Source organism: Haplochromis burtoni, unplaced genomic scaffold (assembly GCF_018398535.1).
Source record: "Haplochromis burtoni strain Fernald_Lab_line unplaced genomic scaffold, NCSU_Asbu1 Contig_52, whole genome shotgun sequence".
NCBI classification, from domain to species: Eukaryota; Metazoa; Chordata; class Actinopteri; order Cichliformes; family Cichlidae; genus Haplochromis; species Haplochromis burtoni.
The window spans coordinates 939,746-960,538 of NW_024582413.1; the positions used below are offsets into that span (position 1 = coordinate 939,746).

The window sequence follows — 20,793 nt, forward strand, 5'->3', positions numbered from 1 at the left end:
CACACACACACACACACACACACACACACACACACAGCAAAGCTTTCTTTAATCAGCACTGTGGATTTTTTCAAACCACTTAAAATACTTTCCATCTCTTTTATGCAAGATTATAATCTATTGGTGAATTTTTGAAGTTCATAACATCAAGTTGGCATCATTTTTAGTAATTTTCCAAATAGCAGTTCTATTTTAATACGGTTCACAGTCTTTACATTTAACCTGAAAGGTGAAAAAGTTCATGCTTTCTCTCAAGACCAGTGTCTTTACTCAGCCAAACAGCCAACTTCCTCAATTAAAAGTAGTAGTTGAGGAGTAGTCCAACATGAGGCTACACTAAAGTTTGTAATACTATTAAGGTAGAAGCAGTACATCAAACCAATGTGTCCTCTGAAGAAAACTAGGCCATTAAAGAGACTGTGTCGATGACAGCACCAACAAATGTTTATGAAAACACAAATCTTGTAAATTTGAACATTAACAGCTGAATAGTTTTGTTCAATTTTATTTATTTAGCACTAACACTAACTTGTGCATAAGGAGTGAAAAAGAGGGGACTGGAGAAGAAATACTCAGTGCATCATGGGAATTCCCCCAGCAGCAGCACAACTACAAGATGGTTTCAAAGCACCTGTTTGAGTGAATGAAGCCAATCAAGAGAATGTGATCAGTGACTGATATTATTAAGTTGATTTAAACCTGGATTCATGTTCAAAAACACAATCAAAATCCCATTAAACTTCCATTATTGTCATAGTTACATTGCTGCAGTCACATAACAATGACGAGCAGATTGATGTTGAAAAATCTTTAGCTTACCAGGTAATGATAATGCAACACCATTAAAACTAATGCAGATTCTGTGTTCAGTATGATGAATTGTATAACTCAAGAGTCAGCCAACAGATAAGCAGCAGAATAAATAAAACATACAAATCTCCGATACTGCACAGGATGCATTTAAATTGGTCTGTAAAAATATTGCATATGCAAGACTTAGTTAAACCTTGAAATAACTCTGGGATACAACTCACTGTCTTGGGACAAGCAACAAAATCCATGATTTTCATAGCTATAAAGTCTTTAACAATTGTGTTGAAGAATTCTCAAAGAAGAAAGAGCCATTTATATCCTCTATGTCTACAGAAAGAAAAAAAAAACACTGCACTGTTCTCTTTAGTAACATTCACAGACTGCATCCACTGCACTGTTAACAGAATCAGTAATAGATCTAATTGCAAAATCCAAGTATGCAACAGATGGGCGGTGCGAATGCTGTCTTTATGTGTTAAAACGAAATTTACTGCACAACTTGCTCACTCTGACTGCCAAAAAGTAAAATATCACAAACACAGAGGCCAAAAAGCCAATTTCCTTTTTATTCATGCAACCAGACACACACATTTCCCCAACACACCTCCACTTTGCTCTGATCAGTGCCCTCAAGTTATACAAGCACACTAGAAACAGTACAGACAAAGGGGTCCTACACCTGAAAAGATTAAAATAACGGTATGTTTTAGCTGTGACTTTCCACTCTGAGATAAGCCAACAGAGTGATTTTAGTGGTGTGATTTATTTGGTACTTGGTGTTACTGGATTTCAGAGAACAAAAATACTTGAGTGCAGAAGTAAAGAAAGTGCCAATCGGATATGAGGGAATTTATTATTCGCTATGGCCCAAGACAAATCTGTTCCTCTGCTTCAGTGACTAAAATACTTTAGACTTGTCACTGAAGTATATTTTGTATTTTCCAGCGAGGTGATGCTATTGTGTGAAGGATGAGGACAACAACAAAGCAACAGAAAAGAATAGATTTTCAACAAAGCTTAAACTCCAACCTGTGCAGCCAAACATAGTAACTCAAAAAAGAAACAGCCAGGATGCTCTCAGTCTTGCACCATTGGAGAGAAAGCACAATCATCAGCCGCCAAGTCATTTTTTCTTCACTGGAAACCTTCTACGCGTAACCTGAACACCACAGAAACAGAGCCACCTGATGGCTAAGAGACTGCAGAGAGGGTCCGATCCCAGCTCAGCCCAAAAGAGCTGACATTTAGAATACAACACATAGAGAGTATACTCACGGTTTTGAAGTCGTTGGGACTGCAGTCTTCACCTTGGTATCTGCAGTAGAGCATCATCTCTTCCAGGTCATGGCCAACCCTCTCAATGAACTCCTTCATGCTGAACGCTTTGGGCCTGTAGGCCGTGAAGTTTGCCTTTTCCTGTAGGAACGCAAGCACATCAGGCTCCGCCAGGTGTGGCTGGGGGATAGCCAGGTGCACATCGAGCAGGGCTAGCAGCTCTCCGGCGTGGTACAGGTCGTTGCGTGTGAGACGGCTGAAGCGATACACATTGAGGTTACAGATGGTCACAGCAGGGAAAACCAGGCTGCTTGACACCACAGCATCCACGCTGGTCACGTGAGGGTAGGAGAGGAAATAGGCCAAACGCTCTGTACTTTCCAGGGCTAACAATCCCAGGCAGGCCAGCAGAGCCACAGCCCAAAGCAAGCGGCGTGCACTGGGCTGACCATAAGGGAAGATAAAGCGAAGTCCATGCAGCGTGCTGGTGTGGACGAAGGCCTGCCAGGAGGTGGGATGTAGGCTGGAGCTTTCCTGGCTCCCCTGACTGCCACAGTTCTCCTTCAGATCCATCATCAGCTCTCCACTTCCTCAGCCAGGGAGCACCCGTAAACTCACACCTGCACAAACAGAGATGGAACTTCAGTGAAAAGCTTAGATTCATAGTCTAAAATCATATCGACTGCACTGATACGATGCAGGGAAATAGGCTAAAAGACAAAAATGAAAAAAAAAAAATTAGAAAACTGGAACAGAGATCTGCAGCAAGCTCTGACAGCAAGCATGCAAATACAACAGATAAAAAAGATAAAACAACTGAAAAAGGAGAGGAAGTAGATACAGGAAGACAAAGATCTCCACAACCCACATAACTACTATGAAGAGTAAGAAGCAGAGGAGAAAGATGCTCCCTCAGGGCATCCCTCTCCTCTCCACCTCCATTCTCAATCACTCCCTTGAGCTCAGAGTTAGTGTGGCTGCCAGACTGCCTGTGGCTCCTACTACACCCAACACACACATACAAACATCCACTCAACACACACTCTAGACAAATCCCAAACTGCCCTGCTCTCTTTCTTCCTCAGCTGCCCTCTGTGACTGCTAGATTTCAGACAAAAAACACCAGAAGTAAGTCCTCTGTGACACCCGGAGCAAGAGGTGAAAGTCACTTAAGCCGAAAGCCAGAGAAAGCTGCCTCTGTGTATTTAATGTCCCGACTCATCTCCATTCAAAAGCACACACATACACACTCTCTCACTCACGCGGTAACTCTCTTATGCATGAGTGTGCATGCGAGCTGCCACACACATATAAGCGCACACGCACACAAGGCTTCTCATGGTTTCCGTGCCCTCAACTAATGACAAGCCTAAGCACCTCTCTCGTTCAGCCTAGCGAGAAGACATCCAGCCGGCGCGAGCGTGAGTCTGACAGCGCACGTGTGTGTTTGTGTGCGTGTGAAAGAGAGAGAGGGACACAGAGAAAAGCATAAGAGAGAGAGAGATGATCAGAGCCGCTGCTTAGTCTCGTATGCCGATCCAAACTCCTGCTTTCCTGTGGCCAGATACATCCGCTTTCCCTCCTCTTCCCAGCTCATCTGTGGTGGCGGCGAACAACAGCGGAGCCGGGAGAGACGGAAGGCGCACACACCAATACACGCTTGTACAGAGAGAGAGAGTGGAGAGAGAGCGTGAGGGAGGAGGAGGGAGGGAGGAGGGAAGACAACACTCTCCTCCCTTGCTCTCTAAAAAGCAAAGTCTCTTATTGAATAGCTTTCCTCCTCCTCCTACAAACACTGCCACCTTAGCTCGCATTTGTATCTGAGCCCTTCATATTTTCATATGGCACCAACCTCAAACTGAGTGATGGATGGATGCAAAACAGGAGGCTGTCAGGGAGGAAGATAGTAGACGGGAAAACAGTGGTGGCTGCTTGGCCAGGGATGGGAGGGATGGGTGTCATGGGAAGTGAAGCAGAAGTAGAGACGGAGGAGTAAAGGCTGGGAGATGTAGGTTGAGGGGAGGGATAAGGACAAAAATAAAATTGGAAAACTAAAAAAAGAGCAAACGAGCAAGCGTGGTCACACAGGCTGCACAGCAATGGCACACAGAGGAAAGTAATTTAGACGTGCAACGTCACATGAGGAAGAGGGAGACACGGATGTAAAGGGAATAACAAGCATACAGAGTGTGTTTGCCGTGTGGAATGCAACATTTAAATCACGAGCTTGTAATTCATAAGGAGTCTGATCTTTCTCAGAATGAAACGAGAGCGAGAAAACAGCGAGTTTTGTGAGGCAACATAAGGAGACAGGAGCAGCAAAGTGGTGAGGAGAGAATAACACGAGGGTGTGAGGGTGTTAAAGGTGGTAAAAGAGGAACGAGAACGCCTGTGTGTGTGTATTTGGACTGACTGGAAACAGGTTGTCAGAATGATCCCTAAAAATATATACGAATTTCACCTCCAACTGAATAAGAAATTGGACAGCTGGAGAGGAAAATATATCAGTTTGACACATTTTATTCAATTGGAACCGCTAATACATGAGCTAATATTTGTCTTTAACTTAAATCCACAATAAACTGATTACTCCTTAGGTTAGAAACTTAGACAAAAGCAGTCTTTTGCACCAGGGAAGCTTTTACATCACTAAATCAAATTCAAATAAAAATATGTTAAAACTACAAGAAGAAAGAAATGGAAAATATTGTTACAATTTTACCTAACATGTTAATCAGAGGTTATCAGGATTCTGACAGGTTGGCAGGCTGAATTACACAGTAGGCCATCTTGCCCAAACATGTTACATTTACCATGTTATTGAAAAGATTAGCTGGGACATCAACATAACACACAGAGCAACTGATACTGGATGCATTACACCTGCTGAATCTGACAGTACACTAATACTCTTATTCTTTTAGTCCTTATTCTGGTCCTCGTGCCAGCTCCCAAGCACTTCAAGTTTCTTAAAACATGCACACACAACAATAAAGAAAAATGTATACTAGACAACCTCCATCTCATCAAACTTAGACTCACTAATAAACACCAACAAGCAGACACAGCTGATACTTGATTTGACAATTCCAGAATAGTATAGAATGAGAACTAAGGAGTGATTTAGGTGAAGTCAGTGACAAACTTTAAAACTTTAGGATCCCTCTTGGTGAAATCCCAACATGCTGTCAGCTGAGAAGCTCATTTTCTAAAATTACCGGGCAATTACAGCATACCCCTAATCAAGTGATTAAAAAGTAATGAGCAGCCCAAATGAAACAGCCACTCATAAAACTGTGTGTCGGTGCCTGGAGCACAAACCTCTTCACTATTTCTAAAGATACGGTTTGATATTTAATCAAAGGTACATCAAGTGCCAAACATTTTTAACCATGTGAAGTTACTAATGATAATTCATGCATTTTTAAACTCCTGCCATTATAATTAGCCTAACTTCCTACCTGTATGCTTGTTTTCTAAGGCACATCAACAGGTTGATATGCTGCTGCACATCCTGTTCAACCTATTTAACAAATGATTAATTTTTATTAAATGTATTACACTTTTATTTCAGTTGAACATTTCTCAAGACATTAATACCCTATTAAAAATTTGGTGCATTGGCTAGCCCGCGGCTAATCTCAGCTCATACAACAGGTGAGGTTTTAACTCCTCCCCCTTTGTACTCTTTTAAATAAGTTCATCATTTTAGCCAGGGCTCCTTCTGTTTGTTTATAGGATATAGAGAATGTTCAAATATTAAGATTATATTTATTTTTCTAACCACAATATTAAAGAATACAGACCAGCTCAGCAGCTGTTGTCTTCTGGACCGACTGTACACTTTCACCTTTAAAACAAAGATGGCGACCGGAAATTAACTACTTCTGCCCGGATTTCACAACAAAATAAGTTGATGACCACTTAAAAAAAAACCATGTATAGATAACCTATTATACCAACAAAACCAACCTAGCTCCTGTAAGGACAAACAATGTAATATCTTTTATTTCTTTGTTTAACCAAACCAGAGAGAAATTTTGGGGGAATGGTTGCTTGTTTAGCTTCTACTTCACAGGGATATGTCAGTAGCTTATTGTATAACCAAGGGAAAAAAAACAGACTCCAGTACTATCTAATATAAAAATTTAAGTTGTGCCTAAGGCACAAAGTGGGTTTGTATCTCCAGCAGTTATTTGATCTACAAAGAAAGTCACAACACAATGTTGTTGTTTTTTACTCTTTCTACTTTTTATTTGCCATTTAAGAAAACATGTTTGATATTGTCCTGTACCTATGCCATCACTTTGCCCTTTCACACTTATTTCAGCAATTAGCAACAACACACAAATCCTAATCCCACAGAAGTTGAAAGATTAGGTTATTTTAGTGTTATCTTTCTGACAAGCACACACTCCGAAGCGCACTCAAAGCCTACACCCACACACACTGTCAGTTGATCACAGTCTTTCTCCGAAATGTGGTCTCAGACAGCTGCAGGGTTTGCTGGTTTCTTAACAACTTAATTAAGCAAATCTCCCCTTTTTTCACTGAGGTAATGAGCATGGTTTTACAGGGATTAAACAGTCTCCAGGGTTGAAAATAAGGCTTTATGTGTTAGCAATCTTATCTTCCTTTATCCATCCAGCCAACTTTCCATGCACAGGATTAGTGAAGGCAGGAGGATTGTTAGCATTGCCATAAATTTCTCTTCTTTTTTTAATTTGCGTGGCATTAATGCTAAAAAGCTTAGTGCAACATTCTGAAATGAGTCTGTTTATTATTATTTTTTCTGTCATTGGGAAAAGGCATAATATGCTACTTGACTTGGATTAACACCGACAGCCGGTGATCAGTCACACATTTAGAAGTGCCAGGGAAAAGATGCACCTGCATATGAGTGATAAATAAATGGAAAGGGCAAAAATTAGTCTTGGTGCAGCTGCTATCTTGTCATTGATTTATCAACTACACTACACATGCATAAGATTTTTTGCTATTTTCATAATGTCTATCGCCATAAAACACATATGATTCTTATTATCAAATCAGTGGTTCCCTATGCTCCATGTATCTGTTTGACTGGATTGAACTTTTGTTATTATTATTATTATTTGTCTTCAATCTAATGGCCTTTCTTTGAGGACCTCTATAACAGTAGTGAACAGGATACTCATGGGCTATTTTCCCAACATTTCAAATATCGTGCGGCATGAAAGATGGAAAATTATATTTCAAAAAAAGACAGTGGGATTTTTCCAGATTTTCTCACAGAGTTAACACTACTTTACATCAGACATGAGAAAATGTTCTTTTCTGCTGGGATACCAAATCAGAGCAAATCACAGACAGAAAAGAAAGAAAAATCTTTTTTAATTTTTTGCGTCACTAGGCAGTTCGTGTACTCTATAAATGATGAGACTGAAAGAGTAATTACACTTTGACTATCTTAATGGATTATGAAAAATAATAAGCTCTTACCAGGAGATAATTAGGATGTGTACAGTAAGTACCAGACTTGGCGAGACTGGGCACAGCTGATTATTACCTCTGGCGAGAGGTGATTGAAGTAGAAGGGCAAATTATTCCAGTATCTGAGCAATAGCGGCAGTCTGGCTCAAACCATAAACCCCCTCCCTGTTCCCCGTTTGTGAAGATCTTAATTGGTAGATGTGCAGATTAGGAAAAGTGCAGCTCCTCCTGCACATACACAGAAAGACCGACAGTTTCAAAGTTCCCCTCCAAACAGGAGTTTTATCATCAAGGCTCTTAACTGGGTGTTGGATGCTTGTTTGTTCTCATAAGCACATGAACTGGGTTAATGACGTCCACTAGGACCTGCCAAGGAGGCAGTGCAATGCAATCCTTGCTGCTATCTGTGCAGATACTTTATATCATATGCAATATATATGGAGCTACTGCAGTGGACCTCAAAATGTATTTATTTATTTATTTTTTTCTTGGATTGCTTTTCACTTGTGACGACTTATCCCTGAATATGTAAGAAGAGCATTTACATCCCTGGATTGGGTCATTTTAAGTGCTTTCGGAGAAGCTATAATTTTACAGGGGAAAAAAAGGAAACTTTTTTTTAAGTTAACCACAGCAAGGACCTATTCATAGACAGGCATCCATTACGTTTAACCAGATCGGTCTCTACAAGAAGAAGAAAAAGCTACTTCTGCTACAAAGAATTAAGGTTTTAAAATAATACAAAAGAAGGACTTCTAGTCCCTTCAGTCTTTTGCCATAGGTATCGTGTCCCTCAGATTTATGGTAAGGAGGAAAAAAACCTTCTTGAAGAAGTCTCTAGTCTACAGGGGTAATCAGTGTCTGGGAAACAGGCTGAATACGTTACATGTTGTTTTATTATACCAGAGATTTGCCGGGTACACTTTCAGAGGATCACAGATCATGTCAGATGGACTAAACCCACCTGTGATTCTTAGAGTACATGTGACTTTTCAAAATCCATTTGTGTGATCAACGTCTATAGAAGCTGGACCAAAACGAGAAAAGATAATAAACCTTAAAGGATAAAGTAAGGCTGATCTAAAATCCCTTTTCAGCAAGCTTGAGGCTAGATTATAATGGCAGGTCAACTATTTCAATGCCAGCATTTGTTTGCTTTTTTTTTTTTTTAACCAGACTGTACTCCTGTGGTCTTAGCATATAGAGTTAAAGGACAGACTTATTCAGTCTTTTACACCTCCACATTATGTGTCCATACGCCTGTTTTCTCACGGACTCGCATGGATAGCTCGTGATTCATCTGCTGTAGTAGTAGACCTTGCATTTCACTATGGTGCCATTTTCCTTTTTGCACCTACTCTCTGTGCTGTCGCCATCGCTAGAGTTCACTAGCTGAGAACAACCTGATGTGCCTTGCTTTAGTCCAATCTGTTATGTTACTTATTCCACTGATCTTATGCTGAGTTTTGCCCTGCTCAAAACTAATGTGGAAGCCACACAGCCAGTCCTGCTCTATAGACTATATGCATCTATTGTTGTCTGAAAAAACTGAATGTTTCCTTAATGTAAATTAATAATTGTACTTCGAGTTTACCAGTTTAATTTCTTGTAGATTTAAATGACAAAAACAGTTACATTTCTCTTCGTTAAGCCCACTCAGTTAGCTCTACAAGAAACCACTCGAAATACACAAGGCCCTCACATCCCTCTACCAGTGCGTAATTTAAAAGCAGATTTGTGCATTTCCACTACAAAACATTGGTAGTACCAAAAAACTGACCCTGGGAAAGTGCCATATCATTGCTGGGACCTAAGTTGAAAGCACTGATGGTGGCTGTAGAAAAGGCTAGTGTACCAGATTCACAAATTTGCAACCCACACATTCGGTCCTATTAAACCCACGTGCAGTGGACTGGTTCTCAAAAAGTAGCCTGGCAGCTATAGTTCTTTGAATGGGTAGCATAAACACACAGTACAGTGTATAAACTGCCTTACAGTAATAGTATGCAGGTTGTGGAGAATATCACTGCGAAGGTGAAGTCTTAGTACTCACATGTCACACTGTTACTAATTCAGTTGCACTGGCTCCCCATTAACTTCAGATTTCACTTTAAGATTCTGATTTTGACTTTCAGAGCTCTGCATGGAGAAGCACCAGCATACACGAGTGAACTCTTACATGCATACATCTCCAGATCATCCCAGAGGCCATGTAATCAGGGGCTGCTGGCTATGCATCATATAAGCCTGAGAACTAAAGCAAAGAGTTTTGCAACAGTGGCCCAGACTCTGCAATTCTCTCCCCCACAGAGCCCCGAGCTCTGTGGACTGATCTCTTAGATATCAGCTAAAACCTCATCTTTTTAAACGTGCTTTTGCAGAACTTTCTGGCATTTTTGTCATGAAGCGCTTTGTGCTGCTTATCTTAAAGACCCTAAATGAAATTTGAATTACTCAAATATGCTTATTTACATTTAAATGAATCAATGGGTTTTATATTTTTAGTGGTGACTGAGTTTTCAAACTGAGTTTAAGGGTTTTAGATCAATACTCAGCAATGGCAATGTAACAATTTAAAAGCAAAAAGCTGAACAGTATGATTACTTTCTAGAAAGGACACTGTTTATTCTGGATGAGCCGCTGATCACACTCTCAAACCTGCCTTATAAAGTCAGTATAAATGAATCGAAGGAGGACATCACGTCTGGATAGAAACATCAGTTAATCCATAAGGGCAGTGACAGGCTACAATGTAATCAGCCTTACATTTACACTGAAAATCATTACTCTCTCCTCTCATTCACTGGCCCATTACAAATCCAACGTGCAGAAAGAGAGTGCAAACAGATCATGTGTAACTGTCCAAATACTTAGACTGCACTGTAAATGTACTTATTTAAGCCACACGGCTAAGTTGAAAAACTGCAAATACAACCCATTTCATCATCCCTGTTCCCTCTCCCTCTCGCTTTTCAACTTAAACCAGGCAATTTGAGCAGCTGCATCATACTCAAAATGAGAACGAGGATGAGGATTAACCTGAATCTGTTATACTCAGGCAGGAGTGCTGAAGAAGTCTGGATCTGAGGAGGAGATGTCGGGAAAGCCACCATATTAGCCTGTTAGTCACAGTACGACTCCACCCTGATGCACTGCACAGTTGGGTAAACACTGCTTAGGTCAGGAAACCACATGGGACTCAGACTACCTCTCGCAATCCCAAGCCAAAAACCTCTGATACACCTCTTAATGCACCGTAAACAAGCAGCGTAAAAATCATCCAGTCCACTTTGAAGCTGAAAACTAACTAACTGGAAAACAGCCGCAGCCTCACCTTGGTTTCATTTTGCATAATTAGTAAATCAATGCTGTGTAGATTAGTCTTCCATTTCAAGGTCAGTGGAGCAGGTACAATGAATAAGAATGAAACAAAAAGGGAAACATCTCTAATACGCACATAGAAGAGGCTCAAAGTCGCTACAAGAACACAGGATGTGTAGATGAAATCAAAAGAGGCAGATTTTTGGAACTAACGAGCAACTTATCAATTATTGGTGATACAAAGCATCGGCACACTTACAACAAATTAATTCAAGACTATTCTCTGTTTGTATTTATAAACAGATCTGAAACAGTTTTGAGTAAACAACATGTACATCGTTTCACCAGTATTTCGGTGTTTAGAAGGTGACTCAAAAGGAAAATGAGGGTAGAAGTGCAAGGTGAGTCAGTCATAATGCAAGTCCTGGGAGACAGTCTGTAAAGTTTCATGTGAAGTTTCCATCATAGGCTGCAGGCATCCTCGGGCAATTCTCCCAGCAGTTCATCCAGGTCATCATCTGTGCAACAAACACACAGGTCAGCACATGAGACAGTATTTTAATGCCTCAGACATTTGATTAAACAAAAACAAAACAGCAATGATTGCAATTTTTCAACTACAATCATCAGGGGTTAGTTATTAAGTAAAAAACACACATGGTACTGGTTTCATCTTGTAATGCTCTAATACTCAGTTGGATGAAAAACAAAGCAATGCATTTTTTATTAGGTGCTGCTGCAAATGCAAAATGCAAAGAGTGATTTGATGGTGATGCCAGATCAAAGGCCATGACGGCATCATAACGGATTTGTAGAATAAACAGTTTGAATATAGCATTTTAATCCAGTTTTCCTGCTCACATGCATCGAGGCAGTGAGCTGCTGTGACCACTGGAAGCAATTCAGTTTGTTCCCGAAAGACATTTCAACACGTGGGCGGGAGGAGCTGGAGCTCAAACAGCACCCCCTATTATTGGTTTTTAGACTGCGCTCCAGAATTTTAGACCATAGCTAGATGTTGATCAGCCTAAGATGCTAACATTTCACGTTTCTGCATGGAAATTCTCAGCTGTGGATTTCTTAGGATTTGTCCTCCAAAGACAGTCACTGTGTTTGTCATTTAGGCAAATTGAGTAAAATTCTGGGACTAAGAATCCTAAACATGGCTTGCCTTTTTGCATCATATCATTTTTAGATATGAGATAAATATTTGCTCATCAGACAAAAAAACAGTTTAAAAACAAATCAGGCTATGACTGATAGGGTTTCAGAATTGCAGTCAAATGCCAATGACCAAACATCATTAATGTTTTATTCGGAAAATAACTCCTTATATTTCAGAGCGACAGCAGGCGAGCTCACGATGTGAGAAGAATTAATCTCTCTTCTGCTTCTCTACAAGTGTTGCTTGTACTAAGCTCTTTTCTCCCTGTCTGCAAGTGTTACTGCATGTGCCCCACCTGCATCCCAGCTTGGCTCCTGTGGTGCTGTGCTCCCACCACGCTCCAGGGAGCCTCTGCCACTGTCTACAGGGGCTCGAGGGTCTCCCTCTCGCTCTGTGTGTCTTTCCCAATCTTTTCCCTCGTCATCCTCTTCATCAAACATCAGCTGCATGCAGGAAACTGGCTCCTGAAGGACACCGGGAGACTGAGTGGGTGACAGCAACATCGGCTCCTAGAAAAGAATGAATATGTTTCAAAGGGACTGATGACAGGTTGATAGGACATATATCTAAAAAGGAAAAAAGTAAATATGTTTTTGTATTTCTTGGAATGTAGACGTGCTAATCTTATTTTCAGCAGCAGCCGTCCTGCTCACCAGGACCAGAGGGGGAAGCTGAGTGGAGGTCAGACTGACTCCATCAGCAGCGTAGATCCTCAGCAGGTTATTGGAAGTTACATTCAGGTAATGGTTACGATGGGAGGGGGAAAACACACCCACCTGTTCACAGAAGTAAGAAACTGATTTGTAACCACTGTATAACTCAGATACAACACTATAGTTATATGATTGTGGGCGGTATGCCTTACTTGTTTGAGCAGCAGCACAGCCCCGACCTTAAGCTCCTCTGCTCTGTCCTCTAAAAGACGCCGATGAATAGTTCCCTGAATCTCCCCTTCAGTCCAAAGCATTATAAAGAAATAAAGTACAAAAAACATTTAAAACACACACAACTACTCATAACTTTTCACAAAAGATACATTTTAGCTGCATAAACACATCCTCACTTTTTCACTTTCCTTCTTGAATACAAATATTTTTATCCATAATCTGCATTTTATGATCAAAATGTATGAAACGCTTCATTATTTACCTTCTTTTTCTATTAATCTAGCAATAATTTTTTTTATTTTCTGGACAGGCAACCACCAAAAAGTCTGATAATTCAATGAAATGGCATAAAAGCTCTCACTTTAATGTGCATGTGAGTGTGCACGTTTGCACAAGATAAGAAGAAAACATGGAGAATTCATAAAAAGATACCAGTCAGAATTTCTTTTCCTTCTATTCACATTTGAGTAGAAGACAAACTGACCCCCAAACAGCATAAAGGTAAAGATGAAAGATTCCTTTTAATCTGCTGCTACCAGATTATATAATACCCAAAGGGGTATTACTCCAAGGGAAGTTCAACACAGCCAGGCTTTCTTTGCTGTAGCTGGCTCAACAAAACCTAAAACCTTTCACTGTTACGCCAGGCTTTCTGCTTCCCGCTCTGTGTGACGCTCTCATAAAACCGGGCATTACATACATCACGACTCGTATTCACAAAATGATCCCTATGAGCATCCCTACTACAATCAGAGAGCTTATCAGGTGATGATAAATAGATAAAGAACATAAAAAATGTAAAATGTAAAATGCAACACTGTTGCAGTTAAGATGATACTGAAGACCAGAGATTTAGCACCAGGTAAAAATAAATATAATTCTAAAAGTGGCCGTTCCAGCAGTGTTAAAGAAACTCGACAGCAGATTAACGAATACAGTCTTGTGAGAATTTAATGCACAATTAGCGTTTCATTCAATGGTTTTACTAAGGTGCAACTTAACAGTGTGCACATATAAAACATCTTTGGCAAGCAGAGAATCTATAATGCGCTTAAAACAGGCTGTAAATAAAACAATCAGTGAAAACACTGCACTTGTACTCAATTTTAAAGTGAAACTTGGAACATAACCGGCTCCTGAGCAGTTTGTGTGTTCAGCAGTAATTCAGACAGGTAAAAAGTATCTTGAGCCACAGGAAACTCCGTAAACCCCTCAAGTGATCCAAATTTGCAGGATTTATGAATACTCTGCTTGCCAACTCGACCAGCTCTGCTAACTCTGAAACCTTGACCCAGCAATCATTAGCTACGAGCTCCAGCTGCCTAGCACTGAAAGTTAAAATAATTCATGCCGACAAAGCAGGAGAAGGCTCCAAAATGACAGCAAAGTGTATTCATTTAGCCGTTTCTTCAGTTCATAAAGAGCCAGCAGTTAATAGATCAAGGTCAAGTTGATGTTAATTACAAGAAATTCATATCAAAATCACCATGTGACACCAAAAGACCTTGGGGAAGACACAGCAGACTCCTTTGTCTGAAAAATAGTTGAAATTTTGCAAATGAACATCTAAAAGCATTTTGGAACCAAGAATTTGACTAATGAAGTTGAAGCGAGGCGTAGAGAGGGTGGGCGCAGCAGCGAGTAGCACTTGGAAAAGTTTCCTTAGCAGAAGCAAGACTGGATTATACTCATTACCAGCAAAATCTGAAGACAAAAAATATCATAATCTCTGTAAAAAACAAACAAAACTCAGGACAAAAACAGACAATAATCATAAGCACAGATGCCTTCTGCAGTAGCAACAGAGAGAAAGGTCTCTACCAAAAGTCTCTCCATGCCGTGATGCATACCAAAGGACATTATTAAGAGTCGACCATCTAGGATGCCCCATAATTTGCTTTGGGCCTTTTTTTGGCCATTTTGAAACTAAAACAGGAAACTGAGTGTGAAATTTAAAAAAATAAAAAATAAATAAATGTAAATAAATAAATGGAAGAATCAGGTCACATTTTACATGCCTAGCTATTCACAGTAACCCAAAGTTTTGCAAGCCAATCCACGTTTCTAACAATGTAGGAAAGCTTTTTCCACACTTCGTGATGTGATTATTCCGAGTAAATATTCAAACCCAAGAGGATTAAAATATTCACGTTTGACGGAAATTTCCAAAAGAAACCAGAGACAGCAGCATTTTGCACACATTTCCATAAACTTTCTGACATATTTAGTGTAACGGTTTGGGCAAAAAAACAAAATTAAAAACACAACAGGAAAGCAAAAAGGATATGAACAGTGTGTCACTCTGAATAAAACAGAGATTGTATTGAGAGCTTCAGAACAAGCCTGGAATAAAAACCTTTTAACACCACAGCTTCCTTCTTCAAACTCATAAGAATAAAACTGCATGTTTATTAGACAGCTAAGCTGCATCTAAAGATCCTCATCAGCATCTCCCAGATATGGTTCTTCTGTTTTCATACAAATATAAAAATATCAGAAAATAGTGAAAAACTTTCCTGAAGCTCAGAATGACACCTAAATCCACAGTAGACTCTGCTGTCAAGAACGTGATCTAAAGATCCGTGTTTCCGTTTTTTTCCACCACCAGACTGCTGTCATACGCACCGAGTCGTGTTTATGTACACATTAGGAATATTTTACCCATTTTAAACTGCAAAAAGTCCACAAATGGAGGCTCGAGGGATCGGCAGCGACATGAAAGAGTTCATCACTCACCAGAAGCAAGTGTTTGAATCCCCATTTTTCATACTTATATATACACACACATTATGATGAAAGCCCAATATTTTTTGTTAATGATAAATGATTAAGATACTAATATGTTGATTAATTTCTCCTCGGCTTGTTTTTTTCCCCCCCAGCACTAGTGGATGTTAAGCGTGCGCTGTTAGCAGCTTCTCAGATAACACTGTCTGCTGGGTAAAAAGCGAAGAACCTTCCAGCAGGTCAGGGTCACATGACTAAGCAAACAGTTTCTTGTGGTGTCAGAAGCACTTAATACCCGCCCACTACTGATGCCAATCTGTGGCAATTGAATCACTAATAAGCACTTAAGTCCGGTGTTGAGAGCAACATCCACTCCTGAGTGATGATAATCAGCTCACCTCATGTGGCTGCTCTCTGGGGGCCATGGCAACCGACTCAGCTTAGAGGTGCAGCAGACAAAAGTGGGGGGAAAGGTTTAAGAAAGAGCGGGAGAGGAAACGAGCGGTGGGAAGAAAGAGGCGTCCTGCTGTTTGGGCAAGACGGGGTGTGTGTGTATGTGTGCACGCAATCAAGCGTGTTACAATAGCTGAACTCTGCTCTCGTACCTCGTGGAGCTCAATCAGGCGAGCTCCCAGTGAGCAAATGTCAAATGTGCAGGAAAAAGCTCGCAGCTCCTCTGCTCCCATGGTTCAGCACTAGTTAACACGCTTTCCTCTTTCTTTTCCCTACCGAAGTTTTCTTTGAGGCTCTACTAGAGTCGAGCATTGTAATCGACTCACAATGAATCATCATATTTATTTTAAGACCGAGCGTGTCTGGGTTTGTCTGTTACCTGTCGGGTCCTTAAACACTGCCTTGGCATCAGCATGCGTGTGGACGATGCTCTTCAGAAGCACAGCCATGTTTGGAACTTTATTTCTGACCAGCTGTTTCAGTGCAGCCTAACAAGAAGAGGGAAAATACACACAGACACACACACACACACACACACACACACACACACGATAACTTTTGCTAACAATATTTCTAAATAATTCATGGATTAACAGATTAAATATAACAAAGTTGATCATTCATCTTTTTAGTAATGGTTCAAGCAAAAATATCAAATTCTTTCTTGTAAAATGGGTCTGAAGCATTTCTATGTTGAATACAGCAGAAAACAGAACTCGATTTAGTGTTAAGGAAAACACGTAAGCTAAATAAATCAGCTGAGGATTGTCTGATGACAGTCTGATTTCATGGCACACATTTTACTCACATATATATTTAATGTTAGTATTATAAGAAAATAACCGAATCAACTGTTTGTTTGTTTTTAATTGTGTAAACTCATGTTCTGTGCTCCAATTGGATACTGAATTTTAATAACTCTTGTGTGCAACTTCAGATTTTTTTTCTAAATCTTCAAATTTAAGCCCTAAATCTATCAGCACATCAGGGATAATGGGCTTTTCACATAAGAGCCTACCACCTGCACTATTTATTACATTTTCGATGGGAAGAGTTGGAGGACCGGAGGTCTAGCTGGGCTGATTGGCTGGTAGTACAGTGGGCAAGTGCAAGCCCAGACAACTGCTGGCTGTGCACACAAATCAAGAACACGCTCGTCTCCCACAAAGATAAAAAAAAACAAAAACATAAATGAATAAAAAAAATCATCTTTTGAGGTTCTGGGGCAGAATTACGCTTGTTTATCCAACAAAATGCTTCTGCAATATAACAGCATGGAGGAAATTTTATTTTGGCAGTGGACTACCTGCAGCTGTAGGATGCGCAATTTAAAATTTACAGGGACATAAACATGAAGGTTGGTTTCTGGGAGGCGGCTGGGGACTTGGCACCGTAAACGGCCAGCCAGGACGCCTCGCAAATGGACAGAATTATTGCTTTTTACCTTGTTTGACTGTGGCCTCTGATGTTTTGGTGGCTGTGAGCACAAAGCAAGAGAAAGCCCGAGTATATTTGCGCCTTCCTTCTCTCAGTGACGGCCAGTTTAAAAACTTCAGTGTTGCTGATGCAGCGTGGTGTTGAATTTAAACCACATTCGCTTTAATTCACAGCACTGCCGTAAAGAGAGTGCAAAGTGCACTGTGACTGGGTGAAAATGTGGCATCATATTGTCCAGGAGGAGTTTGACTTCTGTGCAAAGCCACATGTTGTCTTTTACGCAAGTGCTGAAGGTACAGGGTTTGGAGTTGCTTAAAAGTGCCTCATGTGGGTGTAATACTTTTGACATCAACTAGAATGCGAGGGTCTGTTTGAATCTCTTCATGTGGACATCCATGTGCCCTCCAATGTGCCAAAACTGCAAGGTCGCCAGCTGTGCAAGCGTCCCTCAAGTGGAATAGGAACAACTAATAATCTGTGATGTCTGCAAGTGTTTGCACGGGATTATAAACCCAGCCTTATTTACTTTAGATAAACTGTAAGTGTTCAGTCATTCCGATAATCTATGATAACCTGATGCTTTGAAAGAAACTTTACAATTGATATCAAATCTTCTCCAGTGTACCAACCTACTGATTAACCTCAGTTTTTAAATTAACCCTCGACACAAATCTGGTGTTACGAAGATATACTGATGGAAGTAAATACACAGCAGTGAGCAGGATTTCCTCTTGAGATCAACCTTTCTTTACACTGCATTTGTTAGAACACATTGGGGCAGTGTGGTCATTTGTTTATTCACGAAAAATAAGGATTTGGGGAAGCCGACATTCACGTCAACGGCTTAACCTGAGCGAGCTTATCCAGCGTCCTGCCACCGACCCTGCTCCTGTTAAATGGAGCCAGTGACAAGCAAACACAGCAGAAACCACCGTGTAAGGTTTCAAAATGACTGCCACTCACAGCTACTTCACACTGGCGGCCCTTCACACAGCTACAGGAGAGCGACAGCAGAGTCCCCATTAGTGTGACTGATGAGCGATCGTACCGTTTATAATTACACAACACCTCCAGGACAGCGCCGTCATTTGTCCTGATTATGCCAATAGACCTCCAATGGCGGCAAACGGGCCGTTGTGGTGTGAAGACACGTAACTTGTAAAGAGACTTGACCTAAATATTAGACAGCGCTTGAATAAACAGTACGAGTGGGACTTCTTCTCCATTTGTGTAACGACGTTGTCAGCTCACCTTGCGAAGCACCATGACCACACTGTAGGAGTGCAGGAAACATGATGGATGCCTCTCATCCAATCCCATCTCCATCTTCATCGCTGCCCAGGCACCGCCACTGAACTCTTCTTCCTCAGTCTGTGAGCTGGAAGCCTTTAACATAAAGTTTTTACACCCACAAACATACAGCGAATGGAATTCTTGACCTTTGCTGGTTCTTCCAAGTGGCTCTAATTAATATTTCACACAAATAACTGTAAATAGTGTTATGTAGAGTACTGCATCCTGTACAAACAATGCACAAATTGGCAGGCAGCTACTCGTCCTACGTAGACTAGCTGTTGAACAGAGTGGAGCATTAAGCAGCTGATGTGCCAGATGTTTCCTTCAGGAGAGCAAAAGTGAGAGAAAACTGCACTTGACATCAGGGGACTATTAACAAGCTGGATGTGTAAATAGGCAGCTCTTTTCCATGTCAGCTCATAAGGTGGTGTCAGTGCTGTTTTAGTCATTCATTTCCGCTGCCTCCATGTGGCCAATACAAAATCTGTTCATGATTTACTGGCCTCACACCGTGTGGACACCTGGCATTTTCAAGCCTTTTCTGTAATCTCGTCTGCTTTTGAAGGTGCAACAGTGATAGAAAAGATGGGGAAAAAAACCTGCTTTATTTACCTGACTTGGTAGTCGAGCCACAGCCCCATGGGCAGGAGTCTGAGGAACAGAAACCACAATCTCATCCAGGTTCTGACCCTGAGGCTGAGAGAGGAAATTTAAATCACTATATGCCAGCAAGGTGGGAAATAAAAACAAAAAAAAAACCCAAAACAGAACACATAACTAATTCATTTTCTTTCTGAGTTCTACTCAGGCGTCTTTGCCTTGGCTTGACCGTGCTTGTGCTTTCATTTGCAGAAAGCCAGATTAGGAGAGAGTGCATCAGCATCACATGAGACCAACCTGCTGTGGCAGAAGCCCAGCTGGACCAGGGAAGCGCCGGGTCCTGGGCTGGCGTGGCTCTGAGCGAGGCCTCTTCTTGGGAAGCTTATTGGAGGCAGAGACTAGCTGGACCAGGCGATTGGTGAGTACTGGCGTGTGAAGAGGATGAGAGTTCACAGAGGGAGAGGGGGAGGAAGGAGGTGCCGGGGAGACTGTATCAAAGAGGTTGCGGGGCTGAGAGGAGGGTCTTGGAGTTGTACATGTTTTCTGTGGCTGCTGAGGTTTGTTAACCGTCCTGGAAAAAGAGCTCAGGGCTGGAGAAGTTGCAGTGAAGCCACGGAAAACGTCAGACTTCTGTGGAGGGGCTAATGGGAAAGCAGGACATGGATTTGGATGTTGGACAGGTGGAAAAGTAGCCAAATTGTGACCAGTGGAGCTAGAAGTCTTGGATGCAGCGCTAAGCTCCCTCACTGTCCGAACAGGTAGTGTCTGAGTCTGTCCACAGGTCGAGGGTCGCAGCATTTTGGCTGGAGGCTCTACTGTGGGTGCACGTGGAGCAGGAGGTTCAGGCATCCGTCCCATTTGGCCATCACATTCCTCCAGGTCTGCTAGGTCAACATCCCAGTCATCAAAGTCATCCTGAGCCACACAGGGCTTCGGCAGCCCCTTAGCGTGAGCGTGACTCTGTTGTGTTGCCCGATTTGGCTCAGAGTTATTCAACGTGGGAGAAGGAGTAGGGAGAGGAGAGCGGGAATGAGAGGAAGATGAGAGCCGTCTCAACCCCAAAGCAACAGTTTGTCCCGTAGCAGTAGTGTGCGTGCTGCTCTCTGATGCTGTGCCATTGCACGGGGCAGCTGATCTCTCTCCAGTTTGCTGGAGGCAAATTTTCTCCGGCTCTCTGTGAGTAACAGAGGAGGCACGCAGAGCACAGGATGACACAGCAGCTGCCACATTGGCTGGTCCAGACACGGAGCAGGAAGCCCAGTCTGTCTCGAGCAGGTCCTGGGAAACACACACGCACGCACACACACACACACACACACACACACACACACACACACACACACACAC

General features: G+C 41.5%; 2 protein-coding genes across 3 annotated transcripts in view; both read right to left on the minus strand.

The window, feature by feature from the left end:
* asic2 (acid-sensing (proton-gated) ion channel 2) overlaps nucleotides 1-3,775 on the minus strand; it is a 409,281-nt gene extending 405,506 nt beyond the window's left edge. Inside the window, exons 1-2 of one of the 2 annotated variants that reach the window (XM_005921867.3) lie at nucleotides 3,466-3,775; nucleotides 2,089-2,708 (exon numbers count right to left, since the gene is read on the minus strand). In XM_005921867.3, coding sequence (XP_005921929.1) covers nucleotides 2,089-2,664 — 576 coding nt within the window. In that variant the 5' untranslated portion in view covers nucleotides 2,665-2,708; nucleotides 3,466-3,775. The other variant, XM_042220657.1, reaches the window with a different exon arrangement.
* Nucleotides 3,776-11,146: 7,371 nt separating this feature from the next.
* Nucleotides 11,147-20,793, minus strand: part of hrob (homologous recombination factor with OB-fold) — a 10,317-nt gene continuing 670 nt past the window's right edge. Inside the window, exons 3-10 of the mRNA XM_005921865.3 lie at nucleotides 19,744-20,724; nucleotides 19,459-19,542; nucleotides 18,802-18,936; nucleotides 16,493-16,601; nucleotides 12,912-12,997; nucleotides 12,700-12,822; nucleotides 12,342-12,555; nucleotides 11,147-11,399 (exon numbers count right to left, since the gene is read on the minus strand). Coding sequence (XP_005921927.1) covers nucleotides 11,344-11,399; nucleotides 12,342-12,555; nucleotides 12,700-12,822; nucleotides 12,912-12,997; nucleotides 16,493-16,601; nucleotides 18,802-18,936; nucleotides 19,459-19,542; nucleotides 19,744-20,724 — 1,788 coding nt within the window. The 3' untranslated portion in view covers nucleotides 11,147-11,343. The remainder of the gene's footprint in view (nucleotides 11,400-12,341; nucleotides 12,556-12,699; nucleotides 12,823-12,911; nucleotides 12,998-16,492; nucleotides 16,602-18,801; nucleotides 18,937-19,458; nucleotides 19,543-19,743; nucleotides 20,725-20,793) is intronic.